The sequence below is a fragment of the Seriola dumerili genome, unplaced genomic scaffold (assembly GCF_002260705.1).
Source record: "Seriola dumerili isolate Sdu_G_001 unplaced genomic scaffold, Sdu_1.0 BDQW01000052.1, whole genome shotgun sequence".
NCBI lineage: Eukaryota > Metazoa > Chordata > Actinopteri > Carangiformes > Carangidae > Seriola > Seriola dumerili.
In genome coordinates, this window is record NW_019174307.1 from 7,467,417 (window position 1) to 7,485,366 (window position 17,950).

A 17,950-nucleotide genomic window follows, 5' to 3' on the forward strand; every position below is an offset into this window, starting at 1 on the left:
ACAGCCCTCATCTCACACTACAGTAATCAATAAACAAGTGCACATAAAAAAAACTCTTAAAATGTATAAATAAATCTATAAATGCCCTTAATAGTATCTAATTAAAAAGGGCACGAGAGGTTTATTAAACTCTTTAATTGACCTTTCCAACAAAGTTCAAATACTATAGGTTTTGTTATGTTGCCACTAAGTTTGAAAGTTTGATATTTTGTGCCAATAAATTCCCAGATATTTAAATTTGGTCAGTTTCATGGAAAAGTTCCCTCATAATGAAAGACTGTTCTGTTCTTCTCACAACATTAGACTACTGGACACAAAGACTTTGAAACCCTGCAGCACAAAATAAACAAAAAGAACCCAAAAAAAAACAAAACATGCCTGATTATGTGGTTTCCGATCAGAACGGTAATATAATCTCACTATTCTTTATCACTTATTTTATATGAAGGGACAGTATTGGCCTTGTGCCTGATCCGTCAAACCCAACATATCAGTCAAACCATATTTTCAGCTACAGCAGTAAATGAATGACTGTAAGGCTTCCACTGGGCGCTGAGCTTACAGTCTGGGCTGGTCTCAAACTGGAAGCTGGGGCTGCTGGCTCCGTATCCAGCAGCGGTGCGAGCTCTGATCTGCAGCAGGTAGGCAGTGTTGGGCTTCAAACCATTCAGAGTCACATTACAACCCCGAGCACGGAGGATGGTGTAGCTGGTCTCCTGCTCCTCCTGTGAGACATGAAGGACAGAGGAAAAGGAGGAAAGAGAGAGGAATGAAATATTTGTGAGACAGCTGGCACTGCTTGAGAAAAAAAAAACAAAAAAAAAACTGCAATTCAGTCCAAGTTGGAACAATTAATGAATACAGCATACATAATACAATAGATGCAGTACAACGCAATATACATGTATATACACCGACACACACACACCGACACACACACACACACCGACACCGACACACACACACACACACACACACACACACACACACACACACACACACACATCCCAGACAGTTTGGCAGCTTTCTTCCCAATCTGATGAATTATGCCCTTTATATTTTATGACTTCTCTCCTACTGATCTCCACTGATAAAACAACAGGAGGATTTACACACCAGGTCTGCACTCGGCACATTGTTTCCAGATGTGGAAGGAAAGAAAAAGTGATGGCGGGAAGACGAGAGGGCCGCAGGTAGATGCAGAAGAGAAAAGACATGAAGTAGCCCTTTGAATTACCCCCCCGGCAATGACATTGTCACCGGTAGAATAATGAGAGGAGTTAATCCAGGAATGTGCCAGAATTTTCAAACATTTTTTTTTTGTGTATATACTCCATAGTTGTTAGGTGTTAGGTGAAACACAGGCATCAAGAGAGAGACAGATCCAGCAAATTAAACTAGAATCAAATGAAAAAGAAGATTAAGTAATTATGATAATAAATTACTACTAATTATAACAATAATGAGTCATTAAAATGCACTTTCCAATACCACTTTGACATCTGCTTTTAACAAAGATGACATGAAATCAATACATGTGATATATGCAGCATTACGGCAACATCACATTACAGTAGGCCGGTCTGTCACTACGAGGGAGACGCGTAGGACACGAGGCAGCACGAAACATATTGTAGCACCAGTATGAAAACTCTGACGCTAAGCACAAAAAATAAAATGATAAATAAATAAGATTGTTAAATAATAAAAGGTGGTGACATTGTTACTGTGGAGGTTGCGTTTGAGACCGTTTGAGACTGACGGGCATGAAAATCTGCAGGAGGGCAAAACTAGCCATTTAAGGAGGCTAAATTATGCCTTGAACAAAAAAGGTTGTCAACAAATGTCATGTTTCTCTGCCCGTTCCTCGGAGCCCATTTGAATTGTCCAGGGTGAAAATTGCTGAGCTCGTCGATGCCCTGACAGGCCTGTAATCATATTATTACATTATTACTATGCTCAATATGAAACAAAAATGTTAAATGGGAAAGAAATAGGACAAAGCTGATCCTAAATCTTAATGACAACCTATTAGGGATGACTTCAACAATCCTAAAAATGAGCTAGATGTTTTGCAACATAGCCAAGCTCATAAAACTCATTCAAGGCCAAACCATGTCCAGGTAGAGTCAAATCCTCACTTTATAGACCCCGTTATTAACAGGCACTCAACGACATAAACGCTCACAGACACGCACACATGCACAAGCAGCGTCCAAAAGAAACTTCACGCCCATTAATGGAGTGGATCAGAGTTTTATGGTGCACAAAGCTTTTTAAACTGGTATGTGTGGGAGGAGGTAACTGATACACCAGACCTGCACTGAGACAGCTCTTCATGGCAACTATAAATCTACTCGCAGCTTGTCATCGGTCAGCGTTCAGGACGGCACGTGATCCCCTGAAAAATCATACACAGGTGTGGCACAAGCACCTACGTGTGTGTGTGTGTGTGTGTGTGTGTGTGACAGATACAGAGAGACAGAGAAGGACACTAAGGTCAGACACCTCTCCTCTATGCACACTGCAAGCCAAACAAGTGGTGTGATTGTGGACCTTCCACTTGTGTGTGCGTGTGTCTACGTGTGTGTCTCACCAGAATGGCCTCTGTGCTGCGTTCTGCTTTGATAGTGTAAACAAAGCTGCTGCAAATTATAGATTGTACAACACACATGCACACACACGCACACACACACACGCGCACACAAACATACACACAGAGTCAGAGATGCAAACGCGTACAGACCCCAACACAGGAGATGTACAGCAGGAGTCTTGTAAATAGTGTTTCAGCCTTCCAGCATTCCTTCCATCTAAGACTAAATAAACAGCGCCCAAATTAAAGTGGATCTGAAGCTCTATCTCTGCTCTTTAGATTATGGTGATAATACATGCAAAAACAATCAGCAAAGTGTATTCCCACAAATTCTATTTTCACAAAGTGCACTTGGAAATGCCTTATCGGCTGCAGAGCACCCTCTAGCCGGTTAAAGTGACAGATCATACAGTTCGCCTGGGATTTCCAAAGATGAAACACCTCTCTTCTTCTGGGAAGCTGTCTGGTTGGGAATTCCCAAGAATATCACCAAACGTTCCCTAAGAATTCCCATATATAGGACACATAGGAAGTGCACAGCCCCAACTCTTTAGACAGTCTTGGGCCTTTGGTTTCATGATCGTGTGACATGGTGGTATGTGCTGGTGGAAAGAGCTGTGTGGGCAAAGCCAGAGGCGAGAGACTGGTTAGGTGGCTTTGATTAAAAATAATGAGCTACAAGGGTTTTTCTGGCATGTCTCATGCCGGCTACTGATGTCACAAACCTCTTCAAAGTTTATCTGCAGAATTTCACTTCACCACGTACATCCATCAACCTCCTGAGAAAAAAATACAGTCAAATTACTGTTTCTTAGGTGGATATTTTAACAACTAGCCTAAATGTCAAATTTGCTGTTGACTATGCTTGTTATATTTGTGTAATGAAAACGGCAGATTTGCATTCCTAACAAGGCATGAAAAAATATAGTTTGGAGAAGTGGTGTTATCAGCAAACACTGAATTATTAAAATAGAGAAGTAATATTTTACTATTGACTTAGTTTTATATAATTTATCCATTTACAGAACAGGTTTGCAGGGGGTTTAGTGTCTATACAGTGAGTTTAATATAACATCCATCTAAATAAGTCACTATAATATTTAAAATATTCCTACAATAACTCATTTTTCTCTGTCATTAGGTCTGTATATATATTGAATGTATCCAATTTTACCTCAGTTTCATTTCATCACAGTTTGTCAGTAGATACTCAACAGTGAGTTTATGATATCATCATCCGGGATCAGTATAATGTTATTGGGACTGTCAGTTTGTCGGTTCCAAGCACTTCTCCTTTTAATTTGTTACAAATCTGATGATGGTAATGTGATTGGTAGTATTTATTTCATGTGCATTCACTAAGAGTTCTGTGGCAATTTAACCAACTTCCTACTTTCAACAGAAACTTTAAAAGCTTTTCAGTGTTTGAAGCACTCTGCAGGTTTTGAGAGTGTAGAATTAACAATCTTGGAAACAATAGCTGCCATGTATTACTGAGGCTTATTTATGATACTGGCTTGTTAATGCTTCAGTGGCTCAGGCATTGTCAGTTGGTCTCCAATAACCCGAAACATTAAGGTGAAATGATCTATTGGATACACATGGGTGAGTTTGAGGTCTACGTTTTCATCAGCTGGCAGGAAACTAAGCATGAAAAGTCCAATCAGCATGTAGGATTTATAATACTTTTGTTCTGCCTCATGCTTGAGCTCACAGTAGAAAAGCCACTTGTTGATTTACATTTCGCTAATGAAACATCTCAACTTTTAAACCGCCTCTAAAGCTTTCGCTTCTCCTGCTTCTTACACTAAACAGAGCTGTAACTGCGTGACTTCCCTTGTCGACCAACCTCAAAAACTATTAGTCCACTGAGTTTTCCATCTACTATATAAAAGCACTTTGCTTTGAGTGATGTTGTGTGGTTGTTGGCAAAACGTTCACTTCTCTACTATGAGAGAAGCTCGAGTCATTGGTAAATTGCTATTGGATTACACGATAATGTACACTGTGTATGTCTGTTTTAAACTTGTGTAAATACAGACAGAGAAAACCACAAACACAGAAAAGCAGAGAGTCTGTCTGATGCTGCAGATCTGAACATCTTCTACTTCTTGCTAAAAGCTCTCTCTCTTTTAATCTCTGTCCGTCTGTTTTTGTCTTCTGTTTCACCATCCTGTTTATGTGTGTATGCAATTATGTCTGCGTGTGTGCGTGTGTGTGTGTGTGTGTGTGTGTGTGTGAGCCTCTGTCTGTCTCATAAGTGAGTCATGGTGTGGTCTCAGTGTGGGTACTTTGTGCTCCAACTCTTGTCCTCCTACGGCCTTGATCCTTGGCATGCTAGAGGTTGTCAGCGTCCCTCACCAAGAGGCCTCTGTCCTGGGTTGTAATGGGGGTCTCCCCTGGTTGTCCCAGTTTATTCTTCTGCATGGAAGAGCCTTTTGTCTGGGGTTTGAAATGCCTGGGTATGTATGGCTGCTGTGGAGAATCTTCTGGGAACTCGGTTTGTGTGTATGCGTGTGTGTGTTTGTGTGTCTGTCCCCGTGGTGTCTCCGGCAATTCCTGGGAGACGATGTGATTAACGGGGATCAGTGCAAATGCCCAGAGAGTTTGTCACAGAGACTCTTCCTTGGAGTCCCCCCCTTTTACATTTTCCCTGCCCTCTTTCTATGAATATGCATTTGTGATGAGTGAGCATGTGTTTGCGTTTGGAAAAACCACAGTTGAGAATTAGACCTGCAGTGAGCTCTGACCCAGCATCAGTCATTAACTTTTCCTCTCGCTGTTTTCAGGCCTTGTTTTAACATCTTAGGTAAGGATGGCTGAGCAGGGAACAGAGTTTAGAGAGGAAGCAGCTTCTGTCGGCCTACTAATCAAGAGATTAGGGGCCACTGTTGGCATTCAAGCAAACTGTGATCTGGGACACACACATACACACACACACACAGACACACACTGAATCTGCCAGAGTGATTAAACTTGCATCCACGGTTAATTTCACCATCAAATGTCAGCCATAGCACAGCACTGGCGCTGAAAGCCAGTGTAATTCGTTCTGCACTAATTTCCCTCACAGAGGAATGAGCGACCCCACAGACGCATTTACTGTCTGCCATAAAACTTGTCTCCATTAAGGAGAGGAGGGGAGAGGAGGACAGGATGAGAGATAGAAGGAGAGATGGAAAGGGGAGATGCGAGGTAAAAACAAAGGAAGGGAGGGGGGGGGGGGGGGGGGGGGGGGAGCAGAGGAACGGACACAGAAAAACAAACAAGAAGAAAAATAAGAGAGGATGGAGGTGAAGAACAAGAGGAGAGAGGAGGAGTCGTGAGAATAGGAGATGAAATTAGAGAAGGGAGGAGAGATACAGGATAACAAAAAAAACAAACAAAAAAAACCCCCCAAAAAAAACATGAGAATGTTTTTGGCTTGTCGTACTTGTTATGCTTTTGTATCATGAACACTCAGTTGAAAAAAACAAACAAACAGACTTTTAGAACAAACACAACCAGGATATTTAAAATTGCGGATAAGACTTTGTATTCAACTGGTTTCATTTAATCTCATCCCCACGTTAAAAAAAAAAAAAAAAGCCTCCATGATTTAAGTGTGAGAAACCACATCCTCAGTCAAATGTTTTGAACCTAAACCTCAAACTTTTCACTGTGTACAAGAGGAGCAGGGTTTTAAAAGATCAGATCCAATCAAAATGATGTGTATCAATATGAATTTTTGTAGTGCGACTTTTGGCTTCAAACACATAACAACACATGGAGAACAAAAACAATCCAGCGAGCTTTTCAACACAGTAGTTTGTCATTTTGGAAATTTGCTTTTTCTATCTTTTTTTTTCTTTTGCCAAGACTTAGATGAAAAAAATGTAAATCGTGTGTGGGGAGCCGACAGGAAGTCAGCCTGCTCAGCCAGAGGAAGCTGTGGATGTGCACGCTCTCAACCGGCTCAGCTGGAGACGGACTCGCGCTCTGTGGGCCCAAAAATGCAGAGTTGCATGGAAGCCTGCAGAGACTTTTCCGGCTTCTGTGCCCAGTGAGAAACTTTCACAGGAATGAACGGGGCACCATCTTTGAAAGCGGTATTCACTTCTCCTTAATGCATCTATGGATGAGGAGGCTCACCTAGCTCTGTCTGAAGGTAACAAAATCCATCCAATAGTAACACTAACACTCACTAATTGACATATCATATGTGGTTACATGCCGGGTGCAGGCTTATATTTACCAGATATAATGGTCTCCTCATCAAATTCTCAGCAACATTGTGAATAAGTGTATTTTCCAAAATGTCGCTATTCAAGAACTATTCCTTTAAGAAGTGCAGTTTATGATGCTGCCTTGCTCAAAGGCGCGTATGGTAAAGCTTTAACAGTGATATGTGGCGCACTGACCTTTTCGTAGTACTTGATCTCATAGTCCAGGATAATGCCGTTGGGTCTCTCTGGTTCCTGCCAGGACAGTGAGACGCTGTTTCGAGACGTCTTCTCCTTTTTGATCACTGTTACCGGAGAGGGAGCTGGACGGGAGACATAGAGACACACAGTGAAAAAAGAGAGCGAGAGAGCGAGCTCCTTCATACTGAGGTTCAGTGGAAGTTCAGTCCCCGGTGTTGCATCCTGGCAATTGTCTATGGTTCCTGTTAGCCTAATTCAGTTTGCTGGAGCCCAGTGGGGCCACATTAAAGGCTGTGGCCCAGGGTTGCTGGTTGGAATGAGACGATGTACACTAACGCAAACACTGGATTGTGCCTATACACACACACAGGCTTAAAACACATAATATTCACACAGTCAGAGACATCTGCATTTAACCGCTGTCAGAGCAATACAGCAAAAAGTGCTGCGGCCAGATGATTCTGCTTTAATTCAACAAAACAAAATCTCTTTCATTCGTCTATTTAAATTAAACTGCCATGAGTGAATCCAGTAGTTTTATATGGTTTTATAATGTTTCTCATATTGGATGTGGCAGCACAAAACTGTGTCAGCTGTAGTAACGCTGCTGCCTCCACTCTCTCCCATCTTTTTCCTGTTATAGACTAATACTAACATTTATCCACGTCTGGCTCCTGAGAGACCTTCCCAGATTAAAGCTTACCTAACCTAAGTATTCACATTTTCTTCTTACATCAAGTTACATCAACAAATATCCATTTTGCAACACCAGATTACTCCTGATATATCTCAAGTAAGTATTAAGTGAAAGGTTTGAAATTTCTGATTCTAAAAATGTCATCCGCCTGGATCTTTATGAAGAGAAATCCTCTGAAGCAAAAAAGATAATGATGCTTTTCTGGAGAGGAGATACAGGAAAATAGACTAGTTACTGTAAGCAGCAATAACCACCATTGCTGAGCGGACAGAAAAGTCTGCCAGTTTAAATTTGAGAAGCAATCTCTGGGAGGAATCCCTGGCCAATTTCATCAAAATAAAGAAAAACAAGGCTATGCTTGGTTACCATGTTAACTCGCCTCTGGAGCTGGTGAGAATATGAAACTCTTGTTCAGTCATTTATTAGGTTTCACACGAAAACATTACATTAGTTCCCGCTTAGATTGCTTAAGGAGCAATTTCTCACCAGAGTTCAGTTGTCCTTTACTGAAGTGTCTACTGTTCCACTGCATTTTGAGAGAGTGTTGTATTTTTCGATTTGAAACTCTTTAAACCGTCTCTTTCCTTTTCCCTCTCTCTGCTTGTCCCCGTCCCTTTCGGTTTGGTGCTTTCTCCCTCGCCAATCTTCCTCGCCAATCCTTCATCCATGCATCGCCTAGCCCCGGGGAGTTCACATGGTCCCAATCTAGTAATTCAGCACATCCCTCCCTCTATCAAACCCTGCACCCCTCCCTCGTTCTCTCTCCCTCTCCCTCCCTCTCTCTCTCTCTTCACTCTTTTTCTCATTTCCCTTTTTTACTGCTCTCTAATTGCCAGGCAGCTCCGGGGCCAGCCCGGCATCTGAGGCATCGACTTTTAATTTTATTAGACCACAGGAAAAAACATGTTTGTCTTTGAAATGTTCGAGCCTTTCTTGATTGTGATTATATGGCTGCATAGTGCGTCTGTGTGAGTGTGCGTGTGCGTGTGTGTGTGTTTGTGTCTTTTTGTGCATATACGCGTGTGTATTTCCGCGGGAAGTTATTTTTTCTCCTGTAATGAATCCAGATGGGGAGAATCTGTTTCTATACCCCCTGCTCCTCCTCTCCTCCTCTCCCTCTGGTTCTTATAGCCGGGTGAGGCTATGTTTTTTATTGGCTCTGTGGTTTATGGTGGTAATGATTTACTGTGTCTGGGCTGCTAGGAGGCAGCTTCAAGTTCCTCTCCTCCTCCCTTTCCCTTTTCTTGCCTCCCTCTCTCCCTCTCTCTCTCTGTCTCTCTCTCTCTCTCTCTCTTTCTCTGCATGTCTATTGCCAGGCACTTAATTTTCTGTCACTCTCTCTTTCTATCTGTGGTGTAAAACTGATACAGCGTACCAGGCCCATAATGGCCTTAAAAACTGGCCTTCAGCATCATTCACCTGTGATGTCAGGGACATGATACAGCTGTTGGAACACATCTATTTATTCAGCACAACCCTGGTGGATTATTGGAAGTGATCGTAGTTTATTGCTCAAAGAAATTTACACCCTGTGAAAAAAATGTTTAAGCAATATTAATACATAATCCATTTATGATGCGGAGTGAATCACAGACTAGTCTCTACTCTGCGAAGAAACACATTAGTTATAGCCTCCATTTCTACGTAGTCTCCTCTCTTTCTCCTTTTTCCATTCTTAAAATTTTGTTTGTACATTCTCTTGTACAGCACAGGTATTGACCATCGCCGCCTCCAGACTTTGTAGGAATATATTATTGATATGTGAACACATTCTGAGATAAAATATTGATAAGGTGGCAGAGACTGGAAGAATGTTTCTCTCTGTCGATATGTGGTGGGCAAAGCCCTACAATCGCATCGCTAAGCAGGTAAAAACGGAGGGCTTTGCCCCTGCATGTACTTTATGTGCCTGTTTCCTCCTACCAAACCCACTGTGCCAAGTTCAGCTGCAGTTCAGACTGGTAATATTAGAATACTCTACATGTGGATCACAGTTCCTCTGCTGTTAGCATAGTTATGACAATGAGTGGAGGGCAAAGGAGGAGAGAGGAGAAGCGCTATCTGACAGCACCTTGACAGCACAGCCAGGACACACTGCTCCTTCCCAGGGAAACACTTAATCCAGCTTTTAACAGCTTTGGCATCTGTACGTGTGTGTGTGTGTGTGTGTGCGTGTGTGTGTGTGTGTGTGTGTGAGAGAGAAAGTGCCTAGACGGGTGGAGCTAGTGCACTGACATACCTAATCCTTGTAAACTCTCAAGGCTGATGGAGAGTGTGCAGCTGCAGGCTAAGATATATGTCAGACGGAGAGAGAGAGGACTGCGAGTGTGTGTGGTGACGAAGGTGGGTGGGTATAGTGTCAAGGTGTGTGTTTTTGTGTTTTTGTGCGCGCGTGTAAATGTGCTTGCATGTGTGTACTTGATCTGCTATATGGAAAGACCAAGATCCATCCCTTGTGATGATCACGCCAGCATCTAAGATGGATTTCAATATTCCGAGCACAAGCCGGCCTCTTAGTGTGGATTAGCCCTCCTCAAATATAATATATATTCAGATCGCAGAGACTAACCACACACAGATTACAATGCTTACTAGGAGGAGACTCCACGGCTTTGTTAAACTCTGTTGTCTTTTACATTTGGATTGTCTTTGCTTAAAATGTGTAGCTTTTAATCCCCCTCCACATAACAAAAAGTTACTTGAGTCCTTATTTTCCTTCAGCCTAGACATGTGTGTACATACAGTATGTGTACAAACACACACACACACACACACACACACACACACACACACACACACACACTCACACACACTCACACAAAATCCATATTGACTACTCATTCCCATCTTGTCACTTTAAACAGGTCATGTCTGGCCCCTGTCACTTATAATACAGGCCAGCTGTGACAACACAGACCAAACACAGCTGTATGTATTGTGTGTATACACAGCCTTTCACATTTACATCACACTGACTGTGTTCTTCTTTAGAGAGTTTACACATATATATGATGGAGTCCATTTATCCTTCCACTGCATGTGTACTGCATGTGTGTGTGTTTGCCCTTGAGTCTCTCTCCCGCAGCACTCTAAAGTTAAAGCTTTATGGTTGTACGGTCACTGTGATCCGTGAGCAAAGAAAAACCGTGAGCCGTCTTTCACTAAATTAGTGCAACATGACAACTCACAGATGCAGTGTAAAACACAATGCCAAACTGCTTTGTATGCAGCAACGTGTCTCTGAATGAATAGATGTTGCAGTAACAGTAACACTACCAGTCAAACACAATACAGCATTGCTCTGTAGCAGAGGAAGGAACTGCAGATCAACAGGTATCAGAACTCTGCTGCTGCAGCTGCTGTTGGTTTTCACAGTATAAAACCCTTCCCCTTAGAAATCCCAGCACAGAGGAGAGAATTCAACTCAGGAAAGCTGTTCGTTCAACTCGCCCCACCCCAGCAAACACCCCCCCCACCCCTACCCCCTCACCCCCCTCGCCACACTCGTTGCGTTCAGCACACCCTGTGAAGGTGTGAGGTTATTCTTACGGCTGAGTACTTTTGTGACAGTGTTTTAATATTCAATATCTTAAGTTAAACTGAAGTCAACTTGATTTTTTTTTTTTTCTACTGATCAATTGTCTTGATATGCCTCTGTTGACGTCTGAAAATCTATTATCCTGCCTTGCTGATTCTACCTGAAAAGAGCCAATACACTCACAGTAACCTGTAAACTAAAGCAAACATAAGTCCCATTCAAGGTATCCCCACTCTGAGCTCTCTGTTTAAATTCACACTCCTGCCGCCTGCCCATCATCGTTGATATGATGGATTGTGTAAGTCTGACCTTGCTGTATGACAACTCATGAGAGAAAACTCCCATCTGTTCACTCTGCTCAAAAACCACCTTCCAAGTGCTAAATCACCTTCCAGGATTTGGATCAAAACGTCCCACAGAGAAATGTGGAAACACATAAAGAAGAAATGGCTGGGCGTTGGTTTGGTATTGGACAGAGACAGGTAGAAATAATGGGTCTTGTGTGCGTGTGAAGATAGAAATGGAAAAGAAGGCCAAAGAGAGGAGATAATGATTGAGAAGAAAACAAGAAGAAAATGCTGAGCTGCCGACACAAAAACAGGAACAAAGGCAAACTGTGTTAGAGAACATGAAGGGAGAGGGAATAAACTGATGAACTACAGACAGACGTTTGTGCATTCCTTGCTAGAGTCAGGGATTTCTGAGGTTTGGCTCTTTCTACTGCAGCTAGATTTATTTTACTCTTGGAATTTCACAGCACTACTTCCCCTTGCCTTCTTATTCTTCTAAGGCCTGGATGTGTGGAGTGATATTTGTAGAGAAGATTGATGGGAGTTTTAGGAGCCCATCCTTACGGTAAGAGTGTCTGTTAAAAGGATGAGTTTTTTTTTTTTTTTGTTAAGGAGGAAGATATTCGATCCTGGTCGTTAAACAGGAGAATAGTGGTCTGGGATCGCCTTGTAAATGTCCTGGGCTGATGGTTGGAGTGCATATGTTTGCAACACATAAACTATAGGCCAGTGTATTATATGAAAAGGATATTTAGAGGTGGGGAGTGGGAGAAAGAAGTTTTCTTCATGCATGAGTATCATTCATCCATTCATATGGTGTCTGGACTCCAATCAGTGAATTTTAGAGGAGGGGTTTAATTGAGATGTTGATGCGACTCATCAAGTCTTGAAAACTCCTGAAACTCTACTTTAAACCAGGAAATGCAGAGATAGAAAAAAAAAAAAACATGTTGGGAAGCACTGTCAATCATTTGCTATATACCCTACTTGAACTTAAGAAGCTAAGCTAAATCTGTGGCCGTCTATAATCAACTTCATCTGTTTTCTGATTTCGATTTCCTGTAAGTCAAGTAAGATCACTCCCTCGTTTGGGTCTTGGTCATCAAAGTCATCGTGTATCTAGAACGTCAGAGACAGCTGGGCTTGCTGATTGGTTTTGAAAGGGATTCTCTACACATCCAAGGCTTATCATACATACAGTAATGCTCTTATCACTACCAGGCTCTTTCCTAACAATTATGTGATATCAATATGTTAATGTCCAACACAAAATAAAGAGCCTGGAACTCTTTATCAGACAGTGATGATGCCTGAAGACCAAACAGTTCAGAGGCCTTTGACATTTTATTAATTACTTTTTGGGACATTTTATGCCTTCATCAGAAAGCAATAGTGGAGAGATGACAGATAACAAAAGATAGGTTTAGTTTCTCCTGATAGAGTCGTTCCAGATACCCTGCAGTGGTTTTAGTAGTATATAAGTTTTTACATCAATGAACCAGCAAATTTCAGTGATTTCTACACAGTCAAACCCAGTAAGTGCCACTACTCGGTTAAACGTGATGCAGGAAAAAATGAAGGATAATAATTTGATAATATGTGGTATAATGTGTGGTATATGTGGGATGCATGCCTTCATCCATGTACCCATCTGCCCTGACATCTTACCAGCTTGGTTGGTGGTGATGGTGACGGCGGCGTACTGCCTCATCTTGGGTGCTAGCGCTGACACGCCGTTCTGCGCTTCGATCTCAAATGTGTAGTTAGTGTGAGCGAGCAGGTCGCCCACCGTCACCGTGGTGTTGTGGAGGCCCGTGGCTCTCGGCAGAAAGCGAACATTGCTCCGGCAAGGCTCACAACGCTGGCCGCCGCCGCCGTTGCTACCGTTGGCGGCAACGCCACGGCAGCGTTTGCAGAGCACGGTGAAGGTGATGTCCCTGCGCCCGCCGGTGTCCTCCGGCCAGCTCCAGTCCAGGATGACTGAAGTCTCGTTGATGGAAGAGATCACGTTTCGAGGAGCTGTAGGAGGACCTGGTAGACACAAAGAGGAGAGGGAGATGAGGGGAGGCGGAGGTGAGAAAATGAGAAGGAGGTCAAAGGAGGGGAGAGGAGAAGATGGAAGGGAAGGTGAACAGTAGAACAGTAGAAAGGAAGTAACTGTCCGTTTAATGGGGTCTTTAGAATGAATGATGAAAATGCACACACAAACTCTATCATAGTTTTATTACAGTGATATCAGGGTTGAGTTAATGTGAGTCTGTATGAACAGTATTATAAAATATGTCTGTTTCCTGTCTGTGTGTTTGGATCAGTAAGAGAGGAGGTCATGACACAGCCTCTTTAAGAAAAGAAAAAGACTCCGTCGAAGTTAGCCCAACATATAAAAGCACAAACGTCTTATTACAAACAGATCACTCTGAATATTTCCAGATTTTTATATCAAAGCTATGACTGTAATTACATGGAGGACAAAACAAAACTGCCAAATAACTCCGCCGAGAACTCGGGCAGGAGCAGGAGGGAGAGAGGGTGAAATGGGCTTAGTGGATTGTGCCTCGAGACACAGTGCTTTGTTTGGTTTGTTTGACTTGACAAGAATTTACTTCACTCTCAAACTATCCTAAGCTCCTATCTTGAGTAATCAGCATGACAGTTTTTGATTGTGCTCAAAAGAAAGATACACAGACGATTAGAGAAGTCTCAAATCTCACAAATCCTTATTGAAGACTTCTATAGACAAATTTAATGTTGTAAGAAATCTAACAGGACTATGGCATCTAAGAGGAATTGTTCTAACTCTAAGGCAGTGCACCTACTGTACACACAACCTGTGTCGAAACGTGACGATCACCACTAGAAATCTCAAATCTAGAAGTGATGAAAAAAGTAGGCTCCAGAAGCCAGTTAAGAAATTGATGCTCAGAAACTGCTACAGTTCAATGAAGCATAAAGTTGCAATGAAAGTAATTTGGCAAATTCCATTATATATGCATAAGTACGTGGATCAAACATATTGCGACATGCAGGAGATGAAAATAGTGTAATCACAAGACAATCTCTACACAATGTGCGTTTTGCCTAATTTTATTTCAATTTTCCTCTCTCAGCCACAACAGGTGATGAAGAGGAAGAATCCAACATCCTGAAATTTGATTGAGGTCGTTTGATTTGCAGTGCACATGGACAAGACAACTCCTGGTGATAATAACGTCTTTCTTAACCATTTCCTCAACCTCAGTATTCCAGATCAGCAATGAACATTAAATAATTACAGATCGACAGTATCGCCACTCATTACTCATCACTACTCATTTTTCTACCTTGGGTAGACACACACACACACAGAGGGACGCCCTTTTCTATTATTTGAAAAAAATGTATACGTCATTAAAGCATTTTCTTTTATAGCAATCTCACCCTGACAGTCCTCTGGCTCGCAGATATACGTCTACCTCCCACCTGCACCTGCACAGGCATGCACATGTACACTACGCAGGCAAGCTTACACTAATTCCAAATGTCAAAATAATACATGACATAGAGATGAGCACATCACATGAGTTATGGTGTCTAAGAAAATGAGGATGCATCTGTAATCTCAATTTCAGGCTCTTTCCAGCCTCCTGCTTATCACGGCAGATGTCAGCAGCCGCTAAAAATTTTAATTTTGTAAAAAAGTGATGTGTGCAGGATCTTCCAGCAGTAATGGTGATGACGAGCGAGGCGGACCAGGACTTTTTGTGCTCATTTGTAGGTGGTGCTGTGGGATGCAGGGGGGGGGGCATTAATGCAGTTTTAATTGCTGGAACTGAATTCTTGGGAGTAGACAAACTCTACTTCATCCACTGTTAAGACAGCTGTTGCAGAAACGCCTCACGATGAATACAGCTGGAAATAGCTTACGCTTGAAAGCCAACGTTTCTGCCAACATCTTCAAATATCCAGAGTCAACTCTAAACAACCTCTGTCACACCGCTAACAGTAAACCATCCTCTTCTGAGATAATCATGATCATTATCTTCCAACAACTTATCTATTCATTTGCAGCCCTTGCGTCGCTCAATCTGTCCCAATGAGGTGAAATTTGCCTCGTTGACAAGATGCCGTTGAGATAATCACAACAGGGTCCTGTCGTGACTGTCTTTCTAATTAGGATTCGGTCTATGGCTGTGGGCGTCGATTTGTATTTTCTCCTGTTCTACCCACTGTGAAAGACTTTTTTTTTTTTTCTCTCCCTATCCCCTTTAGTAACGGATGTATCCATAATCTGACATCAGGGAATGCAGTGATTTATAGTTTTATGGGGGAATGCATTTTAGAAGGCTTGCAGGAGGCATCTACATCTGCAGTCCATTTGCATCAGATGGAGACAAAAGAGGACCATGTAAAAAAAGGTGATAAAGAGTTGTTGGGTTGCTGTGGCTTCAGTGACCTTTAAATAAATGAGGAATCTTAACCCTCTTTGTCAAATAGTAAGCTATTTTACTGGTGGATGGGGAAATTGCACACTATAATAAGAATCTTCATTTTTTATGTGTAGGAATCCAACTGTAAATGAGATCCTGCACAACAGGAATAAACATCGTAAACACTGTTAGACTGTTTTCATTAGATCCAGTACCAAAGCATTTTAGATACAGATCTAAAGCTTCCGGATTACATTGCAGGTATATTGTGTATCTTTACTGTCAAACTGCATTTTCTGGACATATGTCTGCTACACAGTAATGTTGTGTTTTGTTAGACTTTGCAAGGACAATATTTACCAAAAGGATGGAGTATAAAAAAAAAAAAAGCATCTGAAAGCATTTAGAGCATAAGTGGATAAGCAGCTCTTCGAGGTTAAGACAGGTTTCACTGCTTCTTTTATTGGCTAATGAGAAAAATCCTCCCTCACCACAGTGAAGGGCTTCTCTCGTCAGATATCTGATAGAGAAAAATAACATGAGCGGCTGAGGTCATCGTACGAGGGCGCCACCGACGTTGAGACGATGGCACATGCACCACACACTTACGGGTACACGCCATGGAGGCGGGGTCTCCCTCAGCACGGAAGTAGTTCTTCTCACAGCCGCAGTGCAACGACCCCTCATGGTGGGAGAAGCTGTGAGGCGGACACTTTGAACACTCCATGTTCCCGAGCGTAGATTTGTAGAAGCCCGCCCTGCACACTGGAGACAAAAGAACACAGACGGATACATGAGCGTCCTGCTGAACCAGCACATCGACAGCTATCTAATAGCTGCATTTTTCTTCACAGCACCTACAACGAGAGCAAGTGAGAAATGAAAGATGGGGAGTATTTAATGCAGTCACACACACATACACACACACACACACACACACACACACACACACACACACACACACACACACACACACACACACACACACAAACAGTGGGAAGGGGACTGAATATAAATCCCCTGCTCATGTAACAAGAATCCATTGACTGCCGGTAAAAAACAATAATTCTCTGAAATGTCTTTGTCTCTATTTCTCTCTCTCTTCATCTCTCAGAAGGCACGACATTAATAATGCAAATTGTCCCCTCAGATAAAAGGGCTGTTCTCTTTAAATATCTGTGGTACTAAATCAGCACTCAGCAGCTCTTTTAACTCCTACTCACCACAAATCTGTTGCAATCTGTGCAAGTAGGGTGACACTCCACCTGTGTAAAGTTTAATGCATGTGTGTTTGTGTGTGTGGGAAGGAAGATCAAGGAGACAGGATCAGGGAAATAAAACACTTTCATTTTAGTTGTTTTTTTTTTCCTCTCCTTTCTTTATCCATTTAGTTCCAACTCGCTCGTTTATTCTCAACTCTTTTCTTCTGCTCTATCACAGGTTGAAACCCATGTCATCTTTATAATTGGGATACAAAGCATTTAAGCCTCTCTAACAACACTAACGTCCATTTTTACTGGCCATAGACAGTTAACATCAGCTAAACACTAGATGTATTTAACAGTGACAGCAAATTCAAATAACACAGGCCACCGGATTAAAGCTGCATTCAGACAGTATTTTACTAATATGGCAGAAATTCAGTATCTTTAAACCATGACTGTTTTAGCGCCTGAAGCAGCATTTAAAGCCACATGGGTAAACTGTGTGGGCAAAATATTGCATTTCGTTCACTTCAAATTAAATGCTTCCCACAGACACAACCAGGCTAGTGTTGATTAATTATACAATATACAAGTAATTAACCAATTAACTAAAACTGAATCATATTTAGTACTGCAAATAGGATGTGGATTACACTGATTGGACCAGACCTTATTTTTTATTAAAATGCAAACACAGAACTTTACACGAATCTGACACTGTTGCACGCATACTCAAACAGGCTTTTCTCTCTCTCTCTCTCTCTCTCTCTCTCTCTCTCTCTCACACACACACACACCACACACCACACACCAGA

The 17,950-nt window shown here is 42.1% G+C and overlaps 1 protein-coding gene across 2 annotated transcripts in view; it reads right to left on the bottom strand.

The window, feature by feature from the left end:
• The window catches only part of epha3 (EPH receptor A3), a 98,049-nt gene that overhangs the window by 29,142 nt on the left and 50,957 nt on the right, over positions 1-17,950 (bottom strand). For both annotated transcript variants that reach the window (XM_022740254.1, XM_022740255.1), the window contains exons 4-7: positions 16,540-16,695; positions 13,193-13,555; positions 6,997-7,121; positions 563-725 (exon numbers count right to left, since the gene is read on the bottom strand). In XM_022740254.1, the coding sequence (XP_022595975.1) occupies positions 563-725; positions 6,997-7,121; positions 13,193-13,555; positions 16,540-16,695 (807 nt within the window). The remainder of the gene's footprint in view (positions 1-562; positions 726-6,996; positions 7,122-13,192; positions 13,556-16,539; positions 16,696-17,950) is intronic.